Here is an 18,083-nt window from a genome sequence, read left to right on the forward strand (position 1 = left end):
GGTAATTTCACTCGCTCATTTAATTTCGAACCCGCTTCCCTGCCGTTCCTCAAACCGCGCGGTTAAATCCACGTAGACACCAAATAAGTCAGACGGCGTCATCTCCTCGTCGTGGCTCCGAAACGGTGAATCTCTACTGGCCGTCCGATAGCTGCGCGTAGAAACTCCGCTAGCCGTCCGATTCCCCTGACTGAGACCTATATATTTAGGCCTTGTCTCCTCTCCGTTTGCCGGTGCTTTCCGTTTCTGTTCGAGCGAGAGAAACGAGGAAACGAACGGGAGAAGAAGAAAGGCAAGCAAAAGTTTCTATTCGTTCGTAGATCGTTCTATTCTCGTTTCTAATTTCTTTTCTTTGAGAAATCGAAATATTTTTGGTTCTGAGATCAATTTTCTGCTTCTTTACGTAAGATGATGTTATAAGAATTTTCTTCTTGATGAATATTTTGTTGCACGATGGAGCGATGTTGTTGGAATCCGTTCGTGTTTTAGTCTTGATGAACTTTTATGGTCGGCTGTGGATCTGATTTGATGGTTATGGATCGGTGTTTGGGTTGAATGATTCAGGTGACGATGTCAGAAGTTGGTGATTTGAAGAAGATCAACGAGAAGATTCACGAGTACCAAGGGTCTTCGTCGTCGTCAGATTCAGATGATGAGAAGCCCTCGTTTCAGAACTCAAGGAAGAAACGACTGTTTGGAAGGAAGGATACTGTGCATACCGTCCTTGGAGGAGGAAAATGTATGTTTTCATCGAATTTGCTGGTTCTCCCATTCATCAATTTTGTTTTGTTGGGTATGATATTATATGTGTTTTCATTATTCTACTTGCGAATTGATGATGTGATCTGGAATTGCAACATTCTTGTGTAATTGTGTTTACTCTTGAATACGTCTAATGTGGCTTTGACATTTTCCAATTGATTGTTAGCAGACAGCGGATTTGATGCCAGGTGTTGGAAGCAATGAGAGAAGAATGACGTAGATCATTTTAGGTTTGAATCATGAGTTGCAATATGTTTGATGCCCTTTATCCCTTGCTTTTCTGGTTCTTCTCAGAAATCATCATCATAATTTTGGTGCCTAAGTTTAGAACACAATTAGATTATTCGGAGTTTATCTTGATCTTGCATTAATCTCAACTGTCGGGGACTGGTTGTTATTTGGATCGACTATCTTAAAAGGGTTTAGGAGTCCCTTCCGTTCATCCTCTGTTTTCATTTTTTGTTCGCTCTCACCCTTATCCTATATTCTGATGTTTCTATTGCTTTCTTTATGGAAAGAGACTCACTCTAAATCATCATGTTCAACATTTTTTCTGTTCTTGCCGGATAACTGGAGGATGAGATCTTAGCACAATAGAAAAGAAGGGTTTCCCTCACAAAGAAAGAAATTTTATTAAAATGAGAAGGATGGACTGAAGGATTGTGAACAAATGGATTGAAGTGTTTATTAGCAGCAATAGAGTCAGAAGGGAGCTTCGAGACTTCAATTTTTTTTATTTGCTGTTTCATGGATCTAAAGGATCAATCTGGAATTAGCAATCTAGTTTATTCTACAGCATTTAGATAAGCCAATGGTAGACTGGCCTTTATACAGCCATCTGAACGGGCTTCTTTTAGTGTTGTATTTGTCTACCTGGCCAGCATCCTGTCTTGTATTAGCTCATATGAGCATTGCATTATTAACTTCATGTCATATTCTTATTTCTTATTGAATCATTTACAAAGACATTTTGGTTTATATAATTATGATATTTGAAACAAGAATCATATCTACCTAATGCCTAGTTGAATAGAACTTTAGGAAGCTCTTCTTCTTTGAAATATTATTTTGTACTTGGTATTTTATTTGTATCCTTTAATCTTTTGTCAGACCTAATAATCCCTCTTGGGCTACTCACTTTTGCTATTAGTTTTTACTTTCTGTACTTTGGTCTCTAATTTATTTTAATGGTTCAAAATTGGTAGTGTTACATAAAGAAAAAAAAATAAAGGACATAACAAAAATGTCTTCTTTTTCTTGATTTTATCAAGCATAAATCACTGGTAACTTTTTCTTTATTATGTAGTAATTTTACAGCTCTTTGAATTTTATATAAATCACTGAATTACACTAATATTCTTACATATTGAAACTTTTGCAACAACACAAGCAACTTTATTATGCTGAACAATGTTGTTGTAAGTTCAATAGATATCATCAATACTCCTGCTTTTACCATCTTTTAGGATCTCTCATTTTCCTTTATATTTGAGTTAGCAGAAAACACATAGAACACTATTTAATAAGTTTCTTTTGATTTTAGCTGCTGATATCATACTGTGGAGAAATAAACAACTGTCAGGAAGCATACTTACTGGAGTCACTGTTATCTGGCTTCTCTTTGTATGGATGGGCTATCATTTGCTGACATTTATCTGCCACTTTCTTATACTTGTACTAGCAGTGTCTTTCCTCTGGTCCAACGGTGCATCATTTGTCAACAGGTAACAGTATGGTTTTGCTGAAAACTTGTTATACATTGGCTTTTACAGTGAGTGTTATACATACATGTTTTTGCCACTCGAGTTGATTTGCTCATGCATAGTCTCTTATGCAGATGAGTCTATGTGGACACGTAATTTAACAATTAGCTGCATTATGGCATGAGATATTCATTAACACTAACCTTGAATCTAGTCGCTCTAATGCCACTCTGAATTCTCAGCAGTTACATTAGCATGAGTTTTTGTATATATGAGATACATATTTTTGAATTTTTTGAGTTTTATACTTCCTACGTTCAAGATAAAAAAAAAGCTTATAACTATATGATAAGGTTTATATTTGTTAATTTTCATTGGTTAGCCCATCATTAATGTGACTGCTTTACATTCTGCAATTTTTTAAATTCTGGATTACGTAACTGATTCATCATATCCAGGTCCCCGCCCAAATTTCCTGAGGTTGTCTTGCCTGAAGACTTATTTATAACTATAGCTCAATCAGTAAGATATGAAATTAATGAGGCTTTGGCAACTTTCTACTATGTTGCTTGTGGAAAGGATCTGAAGAGGTTTTTGATGGTAGGATTTTAATGCCTCCTTTTCGTTTGTCTTTTTTTTTTTCCTGATGCATTCTATGCTCAAGATGTTAACAAGTAAGTCGAATATGCAGGTAATTGCAGGCTTGTGGATTCTTTCTGTAATTGGCAGCTGGTTCAGTTTCTTGACACTCTTCTACATAGGTGACTTAATTTTTTTCATCTCTTGCTTCCATCTTTTTTTTATTAAATGGCGATTCAACTTGGATCCATCGACTTGAGAATAAATGGGTTTCCACTTCTTTATATTATTGATATGTGATGGTGTACTGCCTCATTATTATGTATTAATGGGAGGCAGGGTTCTTCGAATGTGATAGTTTGATTGTAAGCGTTTATGTGTTATCTCAGGTCACCCTTGAGATGCTTATTACTTAGGAATTTTCTTTCTTCTGAAATAATAAAAGATACACTGGCAGTGCCATAAGCTTCCTATAAGTTAGGGAGACATCCGATAGTTAGTTAGGATTAAATATACATGTCTGCCAGATTATTGGTGCAGCCCAAATGCCTATAATTAAATATACATCTGATAGTATAGCCCAAATGCCTATACTCTTTGGTCTGAATTTTCAATAATCTCAGGATTTGTTTTAGAAAATCAAGAGAACAGCAGAATAGATCTGATCTACCCAGGTCTCGACCTGGGTAGATTCCACCAGAAAAAGAAGAAATGAATAGATGAAATATAGAATGAAGTAACAAAATTATGAGAAGAGACTGGCTTTGTTCAGTTCATTTCTCAACAAAACGACATATGGAAACTGCTTCCAGAGTAGACTCATATACTAGAGGGAAAGGAGGGTTCTGCAAGAGATGGATGCAGCCGTTTGCATATCTGAGACTCCTTTAGGAGGTGACTAAATCCAAATTTAGTATACATCGAGTAAAATTATTTGTTCTCAAGACACTAGCTAAGTTATAATGAAACATTAATAGGTAGATTAAACAAACATAGAGCACATTATGCACCCTTTATTGGTCCGTCAGCTCTGGAGTGTTTGTCAGCCGATACACCACACCACAGTAGTTGCGTAATCAAATGTTTGTACAGAATATATTTAATTTATCTTAAATCATGATGTTCTGATTTAAAGGAGCATAATCAAAGTATTATACAATCAAAGTATCTCTCATAGATGCTTTGATCTCTCATAGATGCATCTTTTTTTAATTCTTTTCCAATACATGGATGTTGTGATTGAGCAAAGACGAGATACATATAGGCTTGTCATTTAGAGCCTCGGATTATGTTTTCTGTTGCAGGTTTTTTGATTCTGTACACCGGACCAGTATTCTATGAGAACTATGAGGATCATGTTGACACTGCTGCTGAGAAGGCAATCCATGCAATCAACAAGCAGTATGCAGTGCTGGATGCAAAGGTTCTTCAGAAAATTCCATATGGTACTTTTGCTAATAAAAAGCAGCACTGAGACAGAAATTTCTCTTTTATCTCATATGTTTCATTGCTAGTCTTTCACTGGACATCTAAATTACACCATAGACAGACACAATAGAGTACCAGTTTTGATAAATGGATGGCCACAGTGATCCTGCTAGCAGATTTATACTGTTCCGAAGCATATATAGCAGCAGTTCAATCTATTGCTATTCTGTATCTAGATAACTTGATTATGCATCTGACTCACATTTTTGCCGTCATCAATTTTTCTTACATTCTATAGCAAGATTGGGCATGCACATAATTTTTGTGTGGAAGTAGAAACCCAACAGATGTAGCATGAAGAATTATTTGGTACCAAAAGGAACTGCTTTTTTCTGAAATGCATGAAATCTAATAGCACAACATGATGGAAAATTTATGCATCGACATTATTTGCTTTATGAATGACAGCAATGAACCGTGCCCCACAATGAATCTCAAATAGCCTGCCTGTAGTTAACAAAAACCATATGCCAAACAATGAGCCCCAGATATATTAGAGTAGAAAGAAGAACTAAGTTCCTTAGGAGTAGACTCTGGGACATACCAATTTCAGACCTAATTAGCAGCCTGTTTTGCTTCCCAAGTATATTTAGGGGACTTCACAAGTATCAAACTCATACAATAAGATGGTCTTGAGTGACATTGTTTGTATTCTAGAGACAACCTCCCTCTTGAATCACATTCAATGACTATATCTGCTTCCTTTTACAGCAGAAATTACCTGGTCTGTAGTCATTATAATTACCTTCCTCAATTATTATTATTATGGAACAAATTGGAATCTAGCTGACGACAACCGACCTTGAAATAAATCCCCAAACAAGCTTTCTATTATTATGTTTAGGCATCAAAATTTCGAAACACTTGTGTCCCATAGCATCCATCATCCATCCAATGGAAGCATCATTAATCTTTAGCCCTTCGCCTCCTACGTTCACACTTGCAAACATATCCAACACTAGTTTGAAGGATCAAAGTTATGATGGGGATCCAAACATCTGCTCCAGAAGCATCACAATAGCCATTGCGAATGAGGTGTCAAAGCCTGGCTGCACGATCAGGCGGAAGACGTCGAGGCCAAAGGTGATGCCTTTGGCAGGCTCCTTCCTCTTGATCTCCATCAATTGCCGCCTCTTATCATCGACGACGGCACAGCACCGCTGCAAGTAGGATCCTTGGATCTCGTAGGCATGGCAAGGCTTGGCACCTGAGACACATGGAGTGACATGTGCCAGTGCCCCGTGGTGGAGGAGACTCACATGCCTCTTGGCCACGAACCGTGGATTAGCTGCCTCCTCTCCCTCGTAGATCAGCCACTGGTCTTTTAGGCTCAGTTTCTGCATCACAACAGTAGGTATCTGATCGACTCAGGCACAAAAGCCTTTTAATCCTGATTTAGAACAACTTTGATGAGATGAACAGCATTCAATCAGCTAAATTTTGATGAAGCATTAGATTCTTTCAACATTAGGGCAATCGATGCAGATATGACCGATCGACAAGAGAATTCATAATTTTTGCCTTTCATTTTTGGTCTTCGATTTCAAATATTTGAGTCGATCCCTTTGGAAAAGGAAAAGAGTGAGTAAAGTAATACACTGTGCAATTGGGAAAATCCATGTTTGAGGAATACCTTTCTCCGAATGGTAAGGAGCGGTTTGCCGGTGGCGTCCATGAGGAGGACCTCCGCCTTGCTACCCGAGGCGTAGTTGTCGACCCGGAACACCAAGTTCCCCTTCGCATCGAACACCGCGAACCCGTTCCCGTTGAAGAGGAGCGACCTCCGCCACACGGTCAGCACCGCGGCGGGCCTCACCCCCCCGCCCCCGGTACACGCTGCTGCCGCTGCTGCTGCGGCTGCGGCGCTGGGGTGTACTTTCGCCATCGCCTCCGGGAGTCGCTCGCCGATCGCCAGCAGCCGGTGAGTGGCCTCGTCGCTCGAGAAGACGAGGCGAGACCGGTGGTGGCGGGAGACGTCGAGATCGAGGGTTGCCCATTTATAGTCTCGGTGGTGCCGGCAATGTCAGAGTCACGCGCAAACCAAGAGTTTTCAATCCCAGCGTCCTGCACCCATCGGCATACCTGTATCTCCATTGGACAGGCGCCTTGTTGCCTCCAATCATTTACAGACAGGTGTTGCTCGACGCGAACCCATATATGATCGCGTGAGACGGAGTCTGGAGTACATACATACGGGCGAATTCAATGTTCCACTTTTATGGGATAATAAGATGGAGGATTAGTGGTGGGGTCAGGACTAGGAAGGTAGATCAAATTCGTGGTTATAAGGATGCCACGTGGCAAAAAGATAGCGACAGGTTGTGGTCTGAGTTCGTGCATATTTCTTGGCCACGTAAATAATTATATCGTCTCATCCGATAATATAATTTTACATGTATATATTATTTGGGACAATGATGTATTCGATTCATTAATTTTAGATCGAGAGGCTTTGTTTGATAATTATCAATTATTATTGGTAAGATAAGATGTATTCTGATCGTTCGACATACTGAATTATGAAATTAATTTTACTTTTAGTTTCAACTCGGAACTTTCGAGCTCTCTAAGTGATATTGGAAAATAAAGTTATGATATGTTTGATGAAAATAAGTGATATTGGAAGACGAGTGGGCTCTCTTTGAAGCGTAAGTTAGTAACATTATGAAATAACAAAGTAAGATTTCGAGGAATTAAAGAGCTCCAAGTGATATTGCATACCTAAGAGCTTTGATATCGTCGATGGTAAAAAGATTATTTTTTTTAAAAGATTATTGGATGTCAAATAGTTCGAATTATCGTTCGTTATAATTGCATCGACATGTTGACTACGACGTGTTAACCACTTAGCGGGAATATCAGACTAGAAGGTCAATCAAGTGGGTATTAGGTTAGTGATGATACAAAGTGTAGCTATGTATATGTATATACATATATGTATATATCATGATTTGAATAATGCGGCATTTGGGACATTAATTAGTAGTGACAATTGGAATATTAGAAAGACAATGCAGTGTAGTAAACAGGAAGAGAGAAATGGATACGAAACTGGTGGCAGAGTTGGGTCTGCGTGGCATTTTCACCCTGCAACTGTCAGCAGTGCAAGGACATGTTCTACCCACTGCAAACAATCACACATGAAGCTTAACGAGTCAGATATTTGTTTATGGTGAGCTCATTCGAGACTACGTGCAGTGGTGTGCTCTCTTCTATCGATAGAGACTTGATGGCGATGAATACTGGTGTTTAGAGGCCAATGAAAGCAAACATTCATGCATGGTCGGTTAGTGTAGAAACATTCCCCCTTGGAGTGCTAACATTTTCTCATCCAGAGAGAGATGACGATGAAGAATAGTGGTGTTTAGACACCAAAGAAAACAACCAAAGAAGACAGCCATTTATATGGTTGGTGGGTGTGAGGTTGATGGTTAGGATCATCTGGTGCCTCGAGATCTTTTGCGGAAGCGGAAAATTTTCCCTTCGACTGTTATGTAACCTGTCATGGCATGTACTCCTTGCGGAAGCGGGAGCTTTGATCTTATTTATATTTATCAGATCCTTATAAGTGTCCTATTCTATCCTTATCTCTCCCTCCTCGAGTCGAGTAAGTGCAAACCAAGGTTCAACTGAAATGAATGTTCTCGAGGATCCCATCTAGGAATGTTCCGAAGCTTTGATCCCATCTAATACTGGGTCGATCGACATATTCAAACATATCCCCAAAAATTTTGTTGGATTCCAAAACGAATGAAAAGAGTGGATATTCGAATCGTCCAATTCGAGCACGATATAGATCTGCAGTTACTTCCTAATTTCATGAACATGGAACACCTAATACAAATTGTTATTTCACTTGGTATGTAATTCGAAAGTGACAAATATGCAACCATGAAAACATGATTATATTTACAAAAGTGATGAAGATAATATGAGTTGTAATACCTAAGCAAAAGTTCCACAACATTCATCTGGTTTACTATCTAGAGTCTTGAATGACATCCTAACTAAAACGATGGCAAAGCCATATACTTGGAAGACAACAAAGGGAACAAGATCCTATCGCAAAATGATCGCAGCATTCCTCAAAGCCAGATACCGTTGGACGTACTCATTAGGAAGTGATCGAACGCGCTTGAACACATCTGGATTTGCATACCGTAGCTTCGTCCTTGGATCAGTGTATGGTGCCTGCAAGCCAAAAATCCAGAACAGTTTCTTCGCCGTGTTAATTAAGCTTATTTAAATAAAAATGTGTCGTCTGTGCTGATGAAACATCGAGGCCAGCATGAAAGACTAGCAAACTCTTGAGGTGGGTAGTACACGAAACAAAAGCAAAATGCAACAATGCAGCAGGAGACGGGAAAACCAATCAGCGACATGAATCTTTGAGGGATACTAATAACAACAGAAAAGAGAGTGATTCATCATCATGGCAACAAATTGGACTTTATTTCCTTGTGCCAAATACGGTATCTTGAATACAGTTTAAGCATAGTAGAAAAGAATACCGCAAGGTCAGCATCAGACTGGTCAGCTAACTTCTTACACCCACAAAATCCTTACCAATTACTAAAATAGTATAAAATGACCAAGCATTATAATCCTTTTTTATGTTTGTTCAACTAATACTGTTTTTTTTTTTTCAACATAACTGATAGATAAAATCGAGTCCCCAAAATGAATTTAATCGAATTGAGGATATACAAGCTTTCAATACAGAAAAATCTCAAGACCCAAGCAATATGGATAAACAAAAAAAAATGACTAAAAGAAGAGTTTAAACATTTATCTTTAGATGAGCACTAAATTCTCCATTTTCTGACAGTATATCTAAATCAAACCATAAGGCTTCAATGAAAATTTGAAGCCGGATAGCACGTCAATTCTTGATGAGGAAAAAAAAAAGGCTATGAGATGAACATAACAAAAAGATAATTAAAGGACTCAACCAAGATCTATGTGGACTCAACTCACAAGTATCAGCCATCACCTTACCAGCTGAAACAACAGCAGACAGAACAAATGGGAGGAGGTAAAATTCAAGAAGATATTAGAACAACTCTTTGGGTTATTGTGGAAAGAATGTATAGAAATCCACATAGGATATCACCTTGATAGTTAGGGACAAATGGAGACTGAGGCATGCTTCCAGTGATCATGGACCAAAAAGAAAACAGAGCAGAGCGAGCAGCAGCAAGCTGGCACAACAAAATACTCTGCAGAGTTTTGTTATAAAGCTATTGATACAGGCTGACAATTGGAGACAGAAGAAATGTGACCAGTAATGCATGAGATGAGAAGAATTAGAGGCAGAAGGGAAAACCTCAGAGAGTAATGAAGTAAAAAAAAGGAATTATACGTGGAGGAAGGAACCAACTTTCAAGAGAAAGAGGACACAAAAAAGTAATGGGGAAAACAACTCACCCCACAACTCGAGGACCAGCTCAAAAAGCCAAACCACAAGGATTTCAGGGATTACCTAGAGGTGAAGTCCAGTTTTGTATTTTTTAGAAGAGACACAATGAAAATTTTTACTTACTCGAAAAGCCTTAGAAGAGACCATCAAGTATCATCCAATTATAATTATTGTCAGGGACATCATACGTGATCAAGGGTTCTGCCACAATCTGGCCAATATTTTGTTACACAACCAGCACTTGCTGATTGAGCTATGTCAGCAAGTAAAGAATGATGATAGTTTCTTTAACTGATGCTTCTAGACAGCTTTATAAGTTATATATGACGATCAGCAATTATTTTTACCATTATCATTTTAACACAACAAAAAGATCTACATCAATATGCATAGGTCTATAAGACAACAGATATGGTACCAAGGCAACCACTAACTGATTTTTACCCCCCAGAAACACCTTTGTTTACAAAAGTTAAGAGTTGCAGAAATAAGAATGTTGAGATGGATGTACGGTGTTATTAGAAATGATAGAACAAGAAATCTGTATATTCATGGACAGTTTAGATGTTCCAATCAAGGAGAAGTGACAGGAAACCATTGATAATATGAACATGTCCTTAGGAGTTTGATGCCTCAGTTAGATGAAGTGAATCGATTGTGACCGATGTGGAGCAAGGCCTATGAAGTTGCTCCTGGTTTGATTGGTAATATTGCACTCAGCATAGCTAAATGGTGGAAACACATGCATAAAGAACATCTCAGATAGCTAAGAAATTATGGGTTTTTTTATTATTGCTGCCATTGTCGTCTGCATTTTCATGCACAATAAATACATTCACATTGAGGGTGAAAAATAATCTGATATAGACCAGATATAAAAACCTATATCATCCACTATAATTCAGCAATTCTACATACAGAGAGACTATATGCTATAACTTTTTACCAATTTTCTATATACACTGTATATGGTTTTCTCGTCTTGGGTTTTTTCATCTTTTTAACCAAGAAATACAATTGGTAGGTTTGATATAGTCTGTTTATCACGGCACATTGATAATGTAATACGTATATATACAAGGAAGAAAAAAAAGAAAATCATCCCAAATCATATGTATTGTAATAAAGTCTGTTCTAGTATAGAAAAGTGCATTTAAATGTATGTAAAATAGATCAGAGTGCTAGAAAATTGCTTTTGGGTGTGTTCACAAGAATTCTGTCATTGCAAATCCAGTAATTAGCATGTGTAAAATTGCAGAGGTAGTTAAGACACAATAATCTACAGCATTAACACACTAGTTAAATCATTAGCTTTACCGGTAACCACGAAAGACATGTAATCCAGTGAGTGCATGAACAAAATTTTTTAGCATTTAGAAGGCCAGAATTTCATGGTTCAGAAAATACAGTACCTAACAAAGGAAATCCATAGGCAAGTAGGTAGATGGATGACTAAAAGAACTATTTTTTCTGGAAGTATATAAAAAAAGCATTTACCTCAAAGCCTGTCATGTCACAATATTTCTTTGATGGATACAAGGATGGAGGTGACTCGATATTTAGATCTGGAATGAGAAAATGATTGTTAATGTTGAAAAAAGCATTGCTACGTTAAAAAAAAAAAATGAATGTTAGAGGTATCTGAATGCACAGATTTAAAACTAAGCATCCCCATTTTCAATTCTACATGAGGCATTTAAAATTCTCAAAAATTTTAAATAAAGAACTGTCCACAATCTGAAGAAAGTCTCAAAAGTTTTTTTTTTTCTTCCCAATGAAATCTTCACCAGAGTATACCACAAGATCGCCTTTTCTTGCTGCCATGGGGTCAACCTGTGAACAAGGTAAACCCGATGGAATGGGAACCAAAAAACAGGAGGGTACCGCATTGGGCAGAAGACGATCCAAAAAGCGAAGGCTCACCCTTCAAAGCACGGTGTGAGATAGGCGACATGTAGCTTGCTTCCAAGCTGGCCTGGCCCGGCCACAAAGAATCAATAGATCTTTGCCGGTGCTGACTTGGATCTCAGGTGACAGAATAAGGCGGCCAGAAGCAGCAAGTAATTGTGGTCGAAGCTTGGCTCTAGCCGATAGGCTAGCAGTAAGCTTGGCTACAGCGAAGCGCTATCACATATATTTCCATTTAGAAGTCTCCCATATAAATTCAAGTCACCCATATTTCCCCATTCCTTCTCCCTAGCTTTCAAACCTTCTTTTTCATTTTTCCATACCTTCTTTTCTGTATCTCCCAAATAAGATATTGAGTTTCTAAGAACCCTCATTATGCATGTCTCGTGGATCGATGTTCCACATATATACTCGATTTTCATTCTGTAGGAGACCAACTTTTTAAAATTACTGCCTACGGAAGAGCAATTTGCTCTAACCAAACCCACTCAATCAAGTAAATCAACAAAAGGACAACGATGAAGACTTTCCTTCCTTTTTTCTACGACCTAGTTATCAACAATAATATCTAATTGGGCATAACATCAGATAAAAGGAAACTCTTAGTGGACAAGGAGGAAAAGGAAAAGGGAGAAGATCTAACAGTTGGGTTCGTGGGCAGGTAGGGAGGCGTAGTTCTCGGCTTGGAGAATCTGCTTGAGGTGCTTCCAGTGGCGGCCTCTCGACTGTCCCTTCGGATACTTGTCTGACATCTGCACCCGCTTGAAGGGCAGAGCCGCCGGCAACACCATCTCTGAGCCCACCACCTCCGCCTCCATCCTTGTTGCCAAACTGCCGCTAAAGAATCTGGCAGATCTTAAAGGAAAAGAAAGAAGAAACGAAATCACAACAAACCGAGCCCGACATTAGGTATCACATACATCTCGAAATCAAGAAGGAAAATGAGAAGCGCAGAGGGAGGAAGAGGCGAACCAACTATCGGCGTCGAAGGCGATTGGAGCTGCGGAGGAGAAAAGGTGGGAAGCCGCGGCCGAGAACGGGAGGAGAAGAAGCCCTGGAAGAATGAACGGGAAGCGGGTACGGGTAGATAAAACGAGGCGGTCAGGCTTATATCGGAGTCCAGTTGTGGTTGATCCGAACCCGATCCAACTCATGATCGGATCCATCAGATCCGACCCGAAATCCGACAACTTTGATCCAGGTCTGATCCATTGAACGGGTCGGATCTAATTGCAAAGTTCGATCGAAGAGTACATTTAGTCGTTCTGGAATAAAACTCCTCAAATTTTGACTTTGTCCAATACAATTCCTAAAGTCAAAATGGTTGACCTTCGTTTTCGTCTTCTTCCGTCCTCGAAATCTAGAACTCGGTTTCACCACAAGGCAACACAGAGCAGTGCGAAAAGGCGCATTATTGTTCTGCCATATCTCTCCTAGAGGATTGTTGTTCTTCAGTTCACACTCCACGATCTCCACCGGTCCTCCCAATGGAGGCCGAGCTGAGGCGAGTTCTCCCCGGCGTACATGCATCCTCGAGCTTTCTCTTTTGTAGTAACCGGGAACTACGTCGCCTGAGCACGGTTCCGTCGCTCGTAAGGGGAGCAGGGGAGGCTGACGAAGGACCGGGGACAGGCGACAGGGGAGCAGCTTCGGCTTCAGAAATGACGTTGCCTTCCTCCTCGACTCCGGCAAGAGTGATATCCGATTCAAAAGAGAGACCTAATGCCATGAATCCCGAAGGGGCGACTTCCTCCGGGCGATGGAGGACCACAAAAGAGATGTCATCCATGGTGATCATAGGCGCGGCAGACGGAGTCTGGGTCGAGGGAAGTTATTGATGCAATATGAAACTGTGGGAAGTAATGGAAAGGCCCATTGCTCCGTGAACTCTTATTTCTTGGTTGGAAAGACTTTGCTGTTGTCTTCGATAACTATGCTTAGCTTACCAAAAGTAAGCACATCATTCTGAAAGAACAATGGAGGAGTCATCAATGTCCTTTTGGCTTCTTGGGGTAACCACACAGGGGACCAAGTGTTAGGGAGCAATGGCAACACTTTTCTTTGGAACTTGGATGGTCATAAAAGCCATCACACAATTAACAATGTTCATGTTTCCTTGATTCTTTCATCTGAGTAAATATGCATCTTTTTTAGTGTGTCATCTTCTTTGTAAGTCCAAATTTACTGTCATGTGGATGATGAAGAATGACTTGGAGAATGGTGGATAGCCATTTCCTTCCTAAGAAGTTGAAATGTGGAGGAAGTGTATTGATTTTGAGTGATCAATCTACTAAATTCGAGTGAGTTTTTTCCTTTGAGAAGCAAAGAAGAAGAAGAAGTGTTCATGTCTGAAGCTTTACATTAGAACGAACCATGCAGCAGTGAGTCTCATCCTGTTGTTGTGAGACTGATCTCAGCAGCTACAGTGCTGATTCAAGAGAGCCCAACAGGTTTCAGACATGAGGCAGTCACCACCACCAGCATGAGGCCCAGCGTCGCGCTTCCCAAGCAAAAGTGATGCCCAGAGTTCATCCCAAGAAGAAGGATGACTCAGAATTCTGCAGTGGGTTAGGCTTTGCCCACCCAACTGCTTGCAGACTTCCCACGTGCCACAGGTCAGTGGCTCCTTGTTCCTTCTCCTCCCCTCTGATTCCATAATTGACATCAGATCCACCTCAAAAGGATCACCAAATCTCTGCAGTATTAATACTTGGCCATAGTTGTGAATCCCATGGCTTCTGGTTTGGCTGTCCCATCTGTCACCTGCCAACCCCCTTAAATGGTGTCTCTTCAGTTTAGTTTGATGGCACCTTCAAACCTCTGCAGCCTCTTCATGATGCCCACCTCATCCGGCTTCTTTCTTTGATTGTTTGTGTCGATTATCCAAAACCTACAAGCTGATCCAATTCTTACATGCACATCTCACATGTTCTTGCTGAGGAATCCATGAGAGTACAAAGAGGTTTACATGTGAGTTTGGCTGCATGTTACTTTTCTTCTCTCTTTTTTCTGTGCTGTGGATTGGCTTGAGCATGAAGCATCTTTTCACCACCCTGTCAAAGACTGAGACACTGTCAACAGTCTCTTCACCTCTCCTCTATTTTTCCCAAAGATTTAAACGCTTTGCTGGGAGTGAACTGTTCCTCACCATGATTGTAGTACCTGTGAGCACCAAAATGGTCCTCAGAGCTGGGGGAAAAAGACAACACAAAGGGGTCTTTACTTGCTTTCACCCATGGCTTCTCCCTTGCCATATATGGGTGGGGAAATCATGACCCCACCATAGCATTCTGAGCCAGACGAGCCAGGGAGCTGTTGCTGTGAAGGGGGGCCGTTACTAATCCTGAGAGGAAAGCCTGTGGTGGTGCAGGACATTTGGTGAAGTGATGTCAAGAGAAGTCAGTGTTGGCTTGGCCTCTTTCCATTGAGGCACTCAGTGTTCCACTGGGGAAATCTTTGGGTGGCCTCTCTTTAACCTTTGGAAACCAAGAGTTGCAGAGGAGAAAAAGAGTGTCACAGTTGCCAGTCACCATTCATGGCTATTCATGATAGAATGACCAGCTACAGCCTTCAAAACTTTGGCCTTCACTTCTCCCCCACACAACCTGCACAAGAGTAAGTTGTCTCATGCTGATGTTGCAGAAAAGAGAGAGTGACATTGCCATTCTCTTCTTGTATGTTCTTCATCAACTTGGAGCAATGTTGTTTGGAGACATGGCCAATAGAAATCTGTTGTGAGCAATCTTCTGGGGGAATGAAACTTCTGCTCTCTCTATCTTCTGGGCAGCTTTGTCCACAGCTTAGGAACTAACAAGTTAATTGGAGCTGTAACCTGCTTCAACTTGTCATGCTTGATAGAGTTTCCATTTTAATGTCTCTAGTCCGATCTCTCATGAAATGGTAGCAATAATTCATCTGCTCCAATGCTTTTACTTCTTGTTTATGTAGCAAGTTTGAGGAGGCAGAGATGACTTCCTCCAACAAAAGATTTGGTACATTGCTTGTGAGTTGAATGAAGGCTGTTCCAAGCAGGCAAAAGAGGACACTGTGCTTGAGAATTTCCACATGATGTGCCCCATTGTCATCATGTCTCACATCAATGGGAGAAAGCTTCCAAAAGAGCCTCTCACAGAGAAAGGGAACTGAATTGGACTTAAAGCATAAAGAAAGACAAACCTGGCAACAGTTGACCAGGAAAACAAGGAACAACTTGGTTTGAGCTTGATTGGAGCAGCAAATATTAAAGCAATCATAAGATTCTTTCTGCATCACATATGAGAACACATTTGCAGGTTTCATGGAGTTCTAAACCATGACTTTCACTACTTTTCGCAACTGAGAATATATACTGTTCTATACTAAGAACATATGATGATCATACTAGGGACTATGGCAAAGGTCATATGATGAAGGGTTCAAGGTCTCAACAGCAATAGCGTCACAAAACTTCCCCTCTCTCACATTTTGTGGTTCTATGTAACTTTACTGTTACCCTCTTCCTACGTTGCACCGACACCTAGGAAGTCAATGAAGGGTATCCTTATCTTCTCCCTTCCATGAGCAGTTCCTCCTTGGGGCCAAGCATTGCTCATGTGGAAGGCCACTGTGTCACTTGCTGAAGCCTCAGAAGTGGAATAAGGGTAATCGGCCTGATCAACTCCGGGAAGCAACTCCATGGGGGCAACACTAAGCTTCCCGTAGCATCCATTCTTTGCTGGAAGTACACTCTCATGTAAACCTGCACGTAAAGCGAGCAAGAGATAAGAGAACTACCAAACACTTGGTCTCGTAGGCAATGTAAGAAGGCAGCTTTCGACAAGGAATACCATTGTAGATGGCATAGGGATGTAGCCGTCGGGTTGGGCTGGTGGATATGTTGAGGAGGTGAGGCAAAGCTCTGCTGGTGAAGGAATTGAGGGAGAGGTCTGTGCAGGTGGAAGCAGACTCGTCTCTGATGCTGGTGATGGTGGACTCACCACTGCAAGCATTGATGCTGGCGATCACCTCCATCCTCCTAGGGAGGGCCTGAGTTGACGGAGGAAGGAGGGAGGGAAGAGTGGAGGCCTTCCTCCTCCTATAAGCGTTGGACTGCTCCCTGTGCTTCCTGGCCATGATCACATGCCAATGATTCTTGACTGCATTGTCTGTCCTACCAGGGAAGAGCCTGGCAATCAGTGCCCATTTGTTGCCATAAAGCCTATGGGCAGCCAAAAGCCTCTCCTCTTCTTCCTCACTGAAGGCGCTCCTGTTGATCCTTGGGTCCAACTGGTTGAACCACCTCAGCCTGCAGCTCTTCCCTGTCCACAAATGTTAAAACCCAGAAACAAGATAAGGCAGAGGAACTGCACATACATCAGCAAAAGTAGACAACATTTTCTCCCTGTTGATGCATGCAAGTAGATAACCAAAAGTTCTTTCCAGGATAAACAAGGAAAACAAAATGCCTAGTCTTTGTTCATATTTGTGTATGAGGGTGGATGAGAACCTGATCTTCCATCTAGTTTCTCAGCAATCAGGTTCCAGTTTTGGGGGCCATATTGGGAGACAAGCTCCTTGAGCCTGGCATCCTCAGCTGGCCTCCAATGACCCCTAACACAGAGCTTCTGCTGCTGGCCACTCTCATGTGTAGTATCATCACCACCTTCATCTTCCTCATAATGTTCTTTCACCCCTGCCAGACACTGAAACCCCAAGGCTTGTTCACCACTCATGCATTCCCTCTCTCCTGAGGAAGAGCTCATGTTCCCCAGAAATGAAGGTGGTGGTGGTGGTGGTGTAAACAACCCCATGTCACCTATGAAGGTCAAAGATGACTGAATGAGAGCTACAACAAATTGAAAGACAAAGGAAAAAAGAGTGTAATGAGCTAATACCAATACTCAAGGGAAGTGTGAGGGGATCAAAGCCTTTAGAACAGGATGGATAACTGCAAACACTCATCTAAGAAATGAACTTAAAAGATTGGCAAAGAAAGGGACAGATAACTAGCCTTTGGTACAAGAGAACAACATGACTCTCTCTCTCTCTCTCTCTCTCTCTCTCTCTCTCTATGCTTTCCCTTAGTCTCAGACTGATAACACTCGGGCTGTGAGCACCGGGGGTCGCAAAGCACAGTGTTCAAAAGGGAACCACTCGTGTGGGTTGGGAGTCCGAGTCCCTTACCATTCTCCTTTATATTGGAGCTGCTCTCTGTCCCTCCAAGCCTGGGCAAAAGCACCAGAACT

General features: G+C 40.9%; 4 protein-coding genes across 5 annotated transcripts; 1 reads left to right on the plus strand and 3 right to left on the minus strand.

The window, feature by feature from the left end:
- The first annotated feature begins 130 nt into the window (after positions 1 to 130).
- On the plus strand, positions 131 to 4,760 carry LOC135641240 (reticulon-like protein B1). The gene is made up of 6 exons (XM_065156466.1): positions 131 to 292; positions 565 to 739; positions 2,306 to 2,486; positions 2,924 to 3,065; positions 3,157 to 3,226; positions 4,349 to 4,760. The coding sequence occupies exons 2-6, from the start codon at positions 571 to 573 to the stop codon at positions 4,516 to 4,518; spliced, it is 732 nt and encodes a 243-aa protein (XP_065012538.1). The 5' UTR covers positions 131 to 292; positions 565 to 570; the 3' UTR covers positions 4,519 to 4,760.
- Positions 4,761 to 5,334: 574 nt separating this feature from the next.
- On the minus strand, positions 5,335 to 6,513 carry LOC135641242 (protein LURP-one-related 8-like). Its single transcript, XM_065156470.1, has 2 exons — positions 6,166 to 6,513; positions 5,335 to 5,869 (listed from the first exon to the last, which is right to left on the minus strand). The coding sequence occupies exons 1-2, from the start codon at positions 6,415 to 6,417 to the stop codon at positions 5,510 to 5,512; spliced, it is 612 nt and encodes a 203-aa protein (XP_065012542.1). The 5' UTR covers positions 6,418 to 6,513; the 3' UTR covers positions 5,335 to 5,509.
- Positions 6,514 to 8,360: 1,847 nt separating this feature from the next.
- On the minus strand, positions 8,361 to 12,941 carry LOC103987936 (protein EIN6 ENHANCER). 2 transcript variants are annotated; one of them, XM_009406407.3, is made up of 4 exons: positions 12,832 to 12,941; positions 12,503 to 12,705; positions 11,449 to 11,516; positions 8,361 to 8,723 (listed from the first exon to the last, which is right to left on the minus strand). In XM_009406407.3, the coding sequence occupies exons 2-4, from the start codon at positions 12,675 to 12,677 to the stop codon at positions 8,592 to 8,594; spliced, it is 375 nt and encodes a 124-aa protein (XP_009404682.1). In that variant the 5' UTR covers positions 12,678 to 12,705; positions 12,832 to 12,941; the 3' UTR covers positions 8,361 to 8,591. The 2 variants fall into 2 exon arrangements, with proteins under 2 accessions (XP_009404682.1, XP_009404683.1); XM_009406408.3 differs by having other exon boundaries at positions 12,503 to 12,714; positions 12,832 to 12,938.
- A 3,290-nt stretch (positions 12,942 to 16,231) lies between these two features.
- LOC135640156 (transcription factor CSA-like) lies at positions 16,232 to 17,725 on the minus strand. The gene is made up of 3 exons (XM_065154337.1): positions 17,345 to 17,725; positions 16,686 to 17,156; positions 16,232 to 16,597 (listed from the first exon to the last, which is right to left on the minus strand). Exons 1-3 carry the CDS (start codon positions 17,646 to 17,648, stop codon positions 16,359 to 16,361), a joined length of 1,014 nt encoding a protein of 337 aa, XP_065010409.1. The 5' UTR covers positions 17,649 to 17,725; the 3' UTR covers positions 16,232 to 16,358.
- Positions 17,726 to 18,083: the final 358 nt, after the last annotated feature.

This window comes from Musa acuminata, chromosome BXJ3-6 (assembly GCF_036884655.1).
Source record: "Musa acuminata AAA Group cultivar baxijiao chromosome BXJ3-6, Cavendish_Baxijiao_AAA, whole genome shotgun sequence".
Classification (NCBI taxonomy): domain Eukaryota; kingdom Viridiplantae; phylum Streptophyta; class Magnoliopsida; order Zingiberales; family Musaceae; genus Musa; species Musa acuminata.